We start from the raw sequence: 12,410 nt of genomic DNA, 5'->3' as shown, positions 1-12,410 counted from the left end.
TATATAGCAGCATAGATCCATCCATAAGGGGAAACCTTAACAATGAAGAGGGTTAAAAACAGTATATATATAACAATATATATATATACATTATATATTATATATTTATATATATTATATATATATGTGTATATTATATGGTATCTATTGTAAATAGTACGGCATAAATAAGTTGGACTGTAGATGTTAATAGACCTATTTGGGAAGGGGAACGAACAGGGGGTCACCCTTGTGTGAGAAGTAAATTAATAAATGTTCATGCCAGTCTATTTTAGTAGAATGACGCATCATCGATAAATACACAATACAATATAACAGGAAAGGGTTGCCTTATTCATGGATTTGAAGACGGCTCTATATACAAAAGTATCAAAATACTAGGCCTATATAGGCCTATTGTTCAATATGAACGTTATATTTTGGAATTGTAAAGATTGAGTACGCCTACCTAGGGTCTAAGTTGAAGATTTGTTCACATTGCAATGACATTCATTGGCATTCTTCCATCGGATATAGAAAGTACAACGCTTGGTTTACTATCCTATAATACCCTAATTATTTCCATATTGTTGTAAATGGACCTCGGGAAACAACCAAAGCCGATATTTCCCATACTTGCAGAAAACTGTTTCATTTTTATTTGTTTTTCGTTGTCATTTTCATCGTTCGTTGTCCTCTTTAAAAGCATTTTGGAGTTTTCGTGGGTATTTTATTAGAGAGGTTTAGTTTCCCCAAAATGGCATTTCCAGTTTGAAATCAAAACCAGGTTTTGACTATTCGTAGAATTTTCAAGAAATGTCAAGTGACGTAAAAAGGAATAATTCTCTTCACAGTTTTGTAGCGGAGACAGAAACAGAACAAGCTACCGTATGAGCAACAACATTAGATTTTAATTTTATTCAAAACTTTATTTAATCTCGACATAGCAAAATTTACAGCATGACATAAATATACAACATACACACACAGAATAAAATTTACAAAAGACTTGTTCGATCATAACAGTTAAAATGCCAAAGAAATCGTTATTCAACTAATTCGAGAATTGTATTTATAGTGTCCGTTTCTGTCTATATTTTCTTACAGGCCTATAAAGGGCATACAGAATCAGCTGTGTATAAAGTAAAATGTTAATATTGTTGTTTCAGAATTTACAAAATCATTTAACACACATTTTTCTAGAGTAAAAATATGCATAATTTTCATTATATATATTGATTTGAGATAAGATACACGTACGTACGTACATTATTGGACAGTCTACAGTAGGCCTACAGCAATGTTAATTGAAGATGAGAATCAAGTGAACACAGTCGCAAAATGTCAAATAAAGTGAAACGTTCCGGGAGGTCTACCTAAAACTGTGACAGAAAATTACATACCGGTACCGTCCGGTTTGCTTTTCAATTTCATAATTTCAGTCTAGTAAGAATACATCAATCAGGTAAAGGAGTTTAAAAATAATTCACTGACACACCTGATTCGTGCACAATCAACGGTAAAGGCATTACTATTTGCTGTTGTCATTAAAAAAAAAGGTCTGTGAATTTTTATCCCACTTTTCCCTACTTTGTTTGGCTTATCACGCTCGTAAAAGCGATACCGCGTGGGAAGGTTTTTTCTTGTGGATGTTATTTTCATCAATATGTTCGTGACTTAAGTCTAGGAGGAAGTCCCATCATATTCCCTCGGCCAGTCATTATATTTATAACTCTTTGTTCTACCTTAGTTATTCTTATAACTAATTCTGAATTAAAGTGGCATCCCACGACATCTCGTGATGACGTACAATGAGCGTGCGACCCGCGCGTGGCTTTATACGGAGGGAGTTTATTTGGGTCTATTCTTTGGTCGATATGCAGTTCATCCTCTGTTACGACGAGCGTGTGACACGCGTATGACTTCGTGCCTATTCCTTGGTCCATAGACATGCCGCCAATTTCCTCGTTTATGGCATGTTCCTTTCTCATGGTGACGTACGTACATGAGCGCACGACCCACATGGTTTCATAGTTGGAGGGAATATAGGCATATTCTGCTGTATTTACATGTCACTAGGTTCATCGTTATGGCATTTCTCAGACTTGAGTTCCCCATTTTGGCGTATATCTTCTAGACGGTGTCTCAGAAGATAGGCATAAACATCGTGGAAATGTGTCTGTTATTGATTAGGAATAGGCCCAAATTAACGTTAAAACATCCAAAGATCTGTTTAAACATGATTTACAGTTATTGTCATAATGGTCTGTTAGGTGCTTGCGCCAAAATCGGAAATAATTATTAGGTCCGCTTTGGGAAGACTGTCAGTGAACCGTAACATACGGGTGATTCACAGGATGAACCCAACGGGTGTTTGGAGAGGTGCTCTCGGACCTTTCGCTATTATGGGTTTTTTCCTCGTTCGTTCAACAAATAATGTTTGTGGAATTCTGACACGGTTGTTGCGTCGCACTTTGTAATAAACTGTCGCACTTTGTAATAAAGTCTGTCGCACTTTGTAATAACTTTCGCACTTTGTAATAAAGTCTGTCGCACTTTGTATTAACAGAGCTGTCGTACTTTGTAATAAACTGTTTGTCGCACTTCGTAATAAAATGAACTGTCGTACTTTGTAATAAACTCTGTCGCACTTTTTAATAAACTCTGTCGCACTTTGTATGTAATAAAACGCAATCCATGTTATCATCTATAAATGTTTGATAAATTCTCATTTTTCTCGGGGATCGAATTTGATTTTTCACCCTGTTTCGTATTGTATCATCGATGGAATGGCTTCAACCCAATTTAATCCAATCCAATCCAATCAGTACATTTATAAAGCGTCTTTCTTTGCAGATTTGTTCACAGCAAGTTTAAAGCGGAGAAACGAAATATAACATTTTAATTTAGTTAAGTGTAGGCCTATGTATCCAATATCATCTCTTAATGTTGGGAGTTTAATGTGATACTATTGTGTAACTTATTCCAGAGTCTTGGTCCATAAATATATCCATATGACTAATTTAAAATCTTGAGAAAGATATAGGCCTACATACACTTTTTAAAGTTTTAGCACCTTCACTGTTTGTATTGGTATCAATGATTTCGAGTATAGAGGAGAGAAGTTTTCTGAGATGATGGCATACTGCCTCTCATTTATTTATCAGTTACTGTATATTGTGAAAAGATTAAATTGTTTTAACATCGGTGATCTGGAATCTCGACGTGAGTTTGTAATCACTCCTTGCATAGGCCTAAATTTGTAGTATGTATATGGTAAGCACCACCTCATATAATACCGTACTTCCATATGGAAGATGCGGCAAGATGAAAGCGTTATTATATATAGGCCTAAGCCTAACTTATACAAATAATGTACAGGAAATATGTTTTTAACTTTGCAAATAATACCAATTAAATGGGCTTATTCGACCGGTTCATTTCGTTGTAGAGTATTATTTTCATTCGACTGGTTCGATAAAATAGACTTCGTTGACAACGAAAATTAACGTAACCAGAATGCGTTAATCAGCGTTTAAGATATGCACGTGACAACAACATTTGCGTTACAAATATAATTTAGATTAAATTTCAGAAAATAAAAATTAAAATATTTACCCACATTGAAGGTCAAAAAATAATTGTAGGCTAGCAGAATTCATAAACTGGATGAACATTTTTTAACGAAAAACCCATACTGCCACAATCCGAAGCAGCCTTTTCACGCAACGTGTATCGCGGTAACTATGCAGCCATTTTGTTTTGTCGAGTACCGGTATTTACCAGATTTTTATTCGACTGGTCGTCTTCGTTAAGTAGGATTTTACCACTGCGCAGGTGGGCGTGGTTCAACGAAGAACGACCAGTCGAATACGGCCAATGACTTTTGAAATTTTATTTGATGCGTATTTTATGTTTTTTCCGGCTTAGATTTTCGCTTATGGGCCTAACAATTTTCCCAAAAAGGTAACACTTTACATTCTCTGTTGAGTTGGTGCTTATGCATGATGAATTGATGACAGTAAACAATATAAAAATCATACCTAGGTAGGCTCATTCAGCTTATGTCATCAACTGAACTGTTGCTGGTAAGTAGACAATATAAATGTGCTGCGTGCAATATTTGAAATTTCCGATATGGCTTGACGATGCTGTTGTTGCCGAATATATATACGTCCTAAATTCAGTTTAAGAGCCTACTAAATCGTGATCTTGATTATACAAACCAGATATGTTTGTGTAAATCCATTTTTAAAGAGGGATCCGATGATTATAGCACGATTTAATACAGACGTTTTGATTTGGGATCGATTCTTGATTGACGTGTGACAGGAACGCAAAAATTGTCAATTTGGCCAAATTGGTATCCGAGTACTCTGAATGGTCCAAAAATTTGATCCAATCCAAACCTGAAGAAGGTGGCATTTACTGTTATATCTAGAAATCTGTGGCTCACAATACAAAACCAAGAAATTATATTATATAATAATAGGCCTATCTCTCACTGACACGGTCTCTATTAAATTACAATCTTCCACACATTAATAGAAACCGAACCTATGATCTAATCTGAGCTAATACTAGGTTATTATAAATATTATAACTATGGCCAAAGGCTAACACAGGCATAATTTAAATGTAGACCTATTGTCTTGTTGCTGCAGCCGTGAAGTTCGGTACCGAAATTAAGGTGCTGAATAAAAAAGTGCGTAACGTGCAGCACTCCGGAAGTTTAAGGGTGCCGGTATAGTTTTAACCTTGAAATTGTGGGAAGGATGTTAATATTATTAAGTGATTTAATATCTCTATATCAATTTATATCTTCAGAGAAATCTGGTGATTATAACGATAAAGTGTCTACGATTGCCAGGATATTACGAGAAATCTTTTGCTCTGTAAATCCTCCAAAAGCAACGTGAATCACACATTAAAAGGGTGGAAACAAGGTATTGGAATAGTCCCAGTCATTATACAGAACCAGTATTAAAATGTCTCCGGATCAGTATGTATTACTATAATTCCTGTCCAGTGGTGGGTCGTCCACACGGAACAGTTACGTTCCAGTGTGCATTAGTGTAGGCAAACTTTTTTATTTATGTAGCATCAACAGAAAGCCATAATACTATTTCATACATCGGCCTTAAGGGTAGAGAAAATGACGTCTCTTTGCAACCGTCGAACTGCAACCTTCGAAGCATTTTAATTCACAATGCTTGCTGAAAATATAAACATCATGAGCACTCCGTCCGATATGATTGGCATGACGCAGCACGAGCTTCATTTTATTACATGGCTACTCCATCACAATTAAATGCATCATGGGACTGGAAACAACGTACGATAGCGTACTGTAGCGATTTGATAAAAACAAGCTTATAATATTTGTGTTCACATTAATTTCGTTACATGTCTAGTTACAAGCAGTAAAAATCATGTTGTCTAAATTGCCAGGCATATAATATGAACAAAACTTTAGAAAGCAGGCCTATGCCTATATTCGCGACGCTCAAATGCGCGCTAAAAATATTTTATACCTGGATCTATGGGAAATTAAATAAGAAAAAGTTACTGACCAATCGTATGTCTCTTGTTGACAATGATTCTGCAAATGGTGTCAGGAGGATTACTGACAAAACTAATAACTCCAAGAAAATGCTTGTATTAATGGTTTTCCTCATACTGGTTTTAAAAGAACACCTGTAAGACGAACAAAATGTAATTTAAATCATATTGGGATTATGATAATCTAAAACACTACCGGTACTGACTGACTCGTTTGCCAATGAAAGCGTAGGTATAGTCGATAGTCAATATCAATACGACTTTAATTCCAATTCCAGCAACAAAATATTACAATATATGAATAATTCAAATATTACAATATATGAATAATTCAAATATTACAATATATGAATAATTCAAATATTACAATATATGAATAATTCAAATATTACAATATATGAATAATTCAAATAGGCCTATTACAATATATGAATAATTTAAATATTACAATTATAGTAAATAAAAAGATCAAATCAAAAGGAATTGGGAAAAAAACCATACAAAACAAGTAGAACACTTTTATCATGCATATAAATAATAATAACAAGCAATAATAATAATAATAATAATAATAATAATAATAATAATAATACACAAGTATACTTACGAATTTATTTTAAAATAAATAAATCAATCAAGTTAATTAACTAGCGGATGAATGAACATAAAGACAAATAGATAGAAAATATAAATGACAATCAGTACTTATTCAATAGTTGTTGCTTAAACAGTTTTTAAAATTTACTTACTGAATTCAGAGACCTTACTACTGTAGTGTTTGTGGAATGTTATTCCATATACGCTGAATTTCTTTTTTACTCATTATAATGCGTCTTGGTAGTGCAGTAACGAATAACAACAAATGTATTTAAAAACCAAAGAAACTCAAAGATCCATTTGTTATGAAGACGATATTTATTTGGACATGATATGCATATTTATCGATATCAAACAGATAGTTTAAGATATTAATAATTATGTGCCATAAATATGAGATTAGGGGCGTAACAGAAAATGTTCATGAAGGTTGAAGTTGTATTTCCACAGTGCACAGTGTTCAGGTTGGTCTATACCAATATACCAATGCATGTCATCAATCTGTGAAAAGAGTTTGTCAACTTCTCAGAATGAACAAGTTTTACAAAGTAGCCATTGTATTCTGTTTATCAGCCTACATAGCCCACTAACACCTCGTTATTACGCTCAAAAGCAACCAAGTGAACGAATTATGTGGTTCATTATGTAGATTTGAATAAATTGTAGGTCTATGTTCTATTTATAAGGTTGTTCTTCATACAGTTACTGGACCGCCTGATATAAGCAAGATATAAGAATCGAATCATGACCTCTTATTTATAACACCAAATACTTGCGGCTAACCCCTATTAACAGGACACCATTATCATATGCCATTATTAAGGAGACGGGGACACTTCTAAGTGTGCCAAATGGCTAGTTGAGACCATATTTACCCACTATCAAAGGAGCGTAACGCCATTTCCCCCAATTTGTAAATATTCAAAAATCTGTATTTTATTAGCCATTCCACATTTTAAACACCCAACAATGTCTCAACACGCTTGTACAACATATCAACATGGGTTTCCCCCGGAGCATAGCTTAAAGGTACAATTGTTCATTTTTAGCCTATCGGGAACAAACACAGTAGACTGTCCCAAAGAATCTTGCATTTTGCTTCAATTAACCCGATCTATATTATTTTTTTACTCATTATGATTAATTTAATACTCAAATAATATATTCATGCTACCTTGTGCGTTTAATGGAAAGCTGTTTACTGTAATAGAAGAATACCGTATTCGAGCATTAATGATAGCANNNGATCGGATTTTCTCTACTGTTCCGTTTTAATTTTAATTTTAAATTGTTTTGCATTATATGGCCGTTTGCTGTTTTATGGGTTTTCCCATTTGCCTTTCAAACTTACATATTATTTAAGAATCTCTATTATATGGCCGTTTGCTGCTTTATGGGTTTTCCCATTTGCCTTTCAAACCTATATATATAGGCCTATATATATATATATTGCATATTACAACCTGGTCCCTTAGCATTGGTTCAGAACCCTCAATGTACGGCCCCGTCGAGCACCCACAAAAGATGACACTGAGGTATTTATGTAATGGACCGGTATATCATCTTAGTCATTGGTGATTAATGAAATCTGTCATAACTTAATAAGGTATTAAATAAAATGTCTGGGTCGAATAAGTAATAGCCCGAAGCAGTAGATTAGAGATAGCTATGTAGTCTTTTGAAAGCATCGTAATCTCTGTGAAACATAAAGACAGCGAAATTTTGAGACGAATTCCTGATGATGTTCACAAAACTTGTCGTAAAACTTGTCGTGAAAAATACGATTTAATAGCGTTTTGACGGCTCATTTTTTTTTTCGTTTATGAACTCGTTTCAATCTTCGACACTAAACACCGCATTATCAATCAAGTAGGCCTACCTATGGTGTTTTGGCCCCGGTTTACTGAGTGTACAGTGTTTTTTTCTATCTTCGTTTTAAATTAATTGCATTTGCAACTAGAATAATGAAAATATATTTGCACAGTTCCCCTTTCTTTGTGACTTAAGAAGAATGAGCTTCCGTTAGTCTTTTTTATGTTCCTGTTTACGGTGTGCCTTTGCCAAGTACAAAAATCAGTAAGTAGTACAGATCGAAAAATAGATTTGCTTTTTAGTGTCATGTTTTGCTGATAAAAGGCATCTACAATATTCTTGAGTAGGCCTATGCTCTAGAAAGATTTCTCACTGTATTTTTTAAATAAATAAAATTTTAGAATCTATCCTGCGTACCACACAGTTCAAAGCTCTCCATAGGGACGTCTGAAAATCAAGGCCCTAGGCAGCATAACCAGAAATAATGCGATTCATAATACTAACAGGCCTATCAGTAACACTAACAGATAGATTGACTGAATTTTGTTCATGTTCATGTCATCTGACGTCACAACTGGTTAAATGGTGCCAGTATGATTGGAATCCCGGGGAAATGTTCTCCGTTTTTCTTTAGCGATGTCCCATGTCTTATGAGTAGACCTCTGTAAGTCCAACTGTATTGGAAAAACAATCTACTTCATGCTCTGCTTTATGTTGTTCTAAACGAATTATTATGTTGCATAGAAGAAGTTACCACCTGGTTAGAAACAAGTAAATAATAATAGTATAGTTTAAGTAACCTTTGAACTTAGTGACCTACCTAGAGCTATATATTTCTGATTCGTCTTTCCAGCTTGTTTCTCTTCAAACTCCTTCCCACAAGCAAGCGCTTAACAGTTTACGTTGCTACTTCAGCAGGTACCAGTCTTGTTATTATTGGATAATAGGAGATGTAACGATAAATTTCTTTGCTGAGCCTCAAATTACTACTAATACGATATGGTTCAGTTGTCAACATGTTCGCCCCAGGCACAGCTTATGGCACAGGACGAGTAGCGGTATTAATCCAACAAACATCAGATAAAAAATATCGATGAGAAATTTTAATAATTAGTCCTACCATGCCTTAATTGGACGGATTATTATGAAAGAGTAACTTTCAACAATTACAATAAGGTGTAGGCCTATCCCACGGTATTCCCAATACGTTAAATAATAAGTAATAATGTTATACTATATTGATGCATGACTAACCAACCAGCAGTATTATATCACAGTTAATGAATAATACACCATTTATAATTAATATTTTTAAAGTTAGGAGATTGTACTCAATCTAGAGTTCACACAGTCGTTTTAAACCCGTTATAGTCAACAACAATGATACAGCAACAATACTGACATATAGATCCTTTATTAGGGACATGTTGAATTTTAAGTGGGAACCCTTGACTCAATACTATTCCAATGATACGCTCCAATACAAATAACTTTAAGGTGTCGACAAATAAAGAGAGATATTTAAAACCGTTGTAACGTACATTCGACCGAATTTCCACAAATATCCTTTTGTATGAGAAAAACCTTTTTTTTAATGAAAGGGGAATTAAAGAGGTTCTCTATTATCTCACGAAGGCGTCACTTTCGATGTTCAATTGACATAATATGTGAACACAAAGTAATCTTTGTGAACTAGATTCAGGCATCTATCCGTTCACTGAAACCTGCTCGTCCAAATGTATAGCCCAATTGTGTTTTTATACATGATAAGTAATTACTATTAAATAATGGCAATTGGTTAGCAACGAAAAATTAACGGGCAATAGATATGGTATCATTGATGCGCTTTGGAATTCTAGATTGATTTCTGATCGAAGATAAAAGGTGCTTTCTGGCTGAAAGTGTGCTTCTTTGGGCTACGAGTGTTCTTTGTGATAGAAGAGGATTTTTGGTCCAGTAAAGGAGTGCTTCTTTTAGTGGAAGAGAAGACATGTGGACATAAGGGGGAAATGTTCCTTCGGTTGTAGTTGTGGAGTAATTATTCGGCTAATGGTGTAGTGGTGATTTTTTATCATTAAGTAGGAAAGGAATGTCTCTTGGGAAAGTGGAGCACTCAGGGGCAGATCTAGAGATGTCCAAAGGGAGGAGCCGAAAGTGGGACCGAAAGTTGGGCCGATCGAGACAACACTGTCCTATGGGGTCCAGGGGCACGCCCCCGCGAAATTTTTGTGTTCTAGACGCCCGAAAATAACATTTGAGGCGTTCTGGGCTATCATTTTTTGTTTTTTGTTTTTTGTTTTTTCTGTTTTTTTACCTCCCAAAGGGGGGGGGGGCTCCCCTGGCAGTATTGGGATGATACATTAAGAGTGACTTACGCTAAGAGAGGAGTATTCCTAAGCTGTGGAGCTTACAAGAGAAGTGATCCTTCTCTGTGCAGGACTGTTTTATGGGTTAGTGGATATGTGTCCCATAATGGTATCGCATTGTTCATAAGATCGACAATGGCGTAGGTTCGTCGCGGTCGGTCGATAGGTCCCCATTACGCATCTGTTTTCCCAATTTCAGTTAAGCTGGGCGCTCACTGAGCCCGGCCATTGTCGGCCGACGCGATTCTATGGAGAACGAACCGTTCAGACAGATTCATGGAAAAAAATACGTATGCAACTACTCAATTTTTTTATGTATACATAGGCCTACATAGTCCTCACTGTAATAAGAATGAGAAAGTTTACCTGACCATTTCCAAGAGGGGAAACCTTGAATTTTTAAGAACTTAAAAGCAATTAAAAGACACCTCAGAAGTCGGGAATGCTCATTTCCCACCATCTGGGAATCAAAATTTTCCCGGGGAGGACACCCGAAGCCCTTTCTTTGGGGTTCATCGATTCACGGAAAAAAGAACACGTATGCAACTACTGTATTTTTTTCTGTATAGACCTATACTGGTACAAACATGATAGGTCTATTTACTGTAATAAGAATGAGTGCTCCTTGAAGAAATGTTCCTTCATCTTGCTAAAAAATTTTAACTAGTATTAGACACATTTGGTGCTATATAATGTTTTCATCCCCCGTTAGTCAACACGCCCTATCTCATTTCCTTTAGGCCTATGATAGTTTAAATTCCAAGTTATTATATCGACGGTGATGGTAATGTCAATCATATGAATCTCAAATGTATGTTTTATTACTTGGGGATCGAATGATGATTGATTGATTGATTGATTAATTAAGTGAATAAGTGTATAATCGAACATACAAATTCATGTTCCCTTTCCCGAACATCGTACGCTGGTTGTGGTCGTTTCAGGCCTCTCAAGCAGGCCTCTCAAGCTTCATGGATATAGCACGGCGATATTCTTTCTAAATCATTTACCGGTACCGTTAGAATGTTTTTCGTTTTCTTCAAGATATCAGGGCATGAAAGAAAACGACAAGTTCTGTTCCGCTTACCCCGATGATCGACTAATGACATAGGCAGAAAAAACGAAAGGTCGCAAATTACCGGTACCACATGATTATTCTTAACACCAAGTAGGTCCAACCATGGTCCAACTGTGTGTGTGTGTAAGATGATTCACTCAATCACCCTGAATTCTTATTCAAATAGGTTTACTTCAAATATTAACATATTACGCTGTCGCCACTTCTGCCATAAAACTTGATACTGTCTATGAAAAGTGGTTATGATTAGTTGGTTTATACCGTTATCCTATAGGCATTACATTTACAATGCAGTAAACTCCTTGGCAAGTAGGCCTAAATGTGTTAATTAGGTACGTGATCATTATGATAAACGCGCAAATTTGTACCGTACATGGCGCCTTCAGTGCGCACCGTATCATGCGTAGGTGTAACAATGTTTGTATTTCTATAGGCCCATGTAGATGAATGCGGGCTGACTATTGATAAAGTACCGGTACCACCTTAATACATTTAAACTACATGCACGACGATCGTCACTTAAGACAGACACATCGTTGTGTTATAGTATAGTCTTGGTATTAGTTGACATTTATAATACAAATAGGTCTACAATCTAGATGAATAAAGCTAGCCATACTAAACACTTCCAAATCGAATTTAAGTAAATCACGCGTTTCCACGACAATATTGGTACGTATTAGCGTAAATGATGACTGATATTTCTTACCTTTACAAAGTACCGGTAATTCCTATAGATGTTATGTCGATGGGTTCCTTTCGAGGACGTTACTAGGATAATATCGATAAGCTTAAACTGCACATTCCTATGTACTAAATGCTTCCAATTGTTTATACAGCTTACAACTAAGTGGCCCACCTAGGCCTACCAGACTCCCTAAGTTCAAAGTCGATCCACAAGCACTAATTCCGCTATGAAATTGTCGAAAACGAAAAGAGATTAAGTACCGTATAGGACTGTACCGTATATAGTTTCTACCAGGACTCAACGTAGATCTATAAAGTAAATGATTGGT

At 35.5% G+C, this 12,410-nt stretch overlaps 1 protein-coding gene across 1 annotated transcript in view; it reads right to left on the bottom strand.

The window, feature by feature from the left end:
- The window catches only part of LOC117119877 (thrombospondin type-1 domain-containing protein 4-like), a 31,204-nt gene that overhangs the window by 7,447 nt on the left and 11,347 nt on the right, over nt 1-12,410 (bottom strand). The window contains exon 2 of the mRNA XM_033264861.1: nt 5,553-5,676. Within this exon, the coding sequence (XP_033120752.1) occupies nt 5,553-5,676 (124 nt within the window). The remainder of the gene's footprint in view (nt 1-5,552; nt 5,677-12,410) is intronic.

The sequence above is a fragment of the Anneissia japonica genome, unplaced genomic scaffold, assembly GCF_011630105.1.
Source record: "Anneissia japonica isolate Jap-2015-1 unplaced genomic scaffold, ASM1163010v1 scaffold724_len3256291_cov202, whole genome shotgun sequence".
NCBI classification, from domain to species: Eukaryota; Metazoa; Echinodermata; class Crinoidea; order Comatulida; family Comatulidae; genus Anneissia; species Anneissia japonica.
Note: the sequence above shows the minus strand (reverse complement) of the source record. Positions and strands in the feature narration are given on the sequence as shown.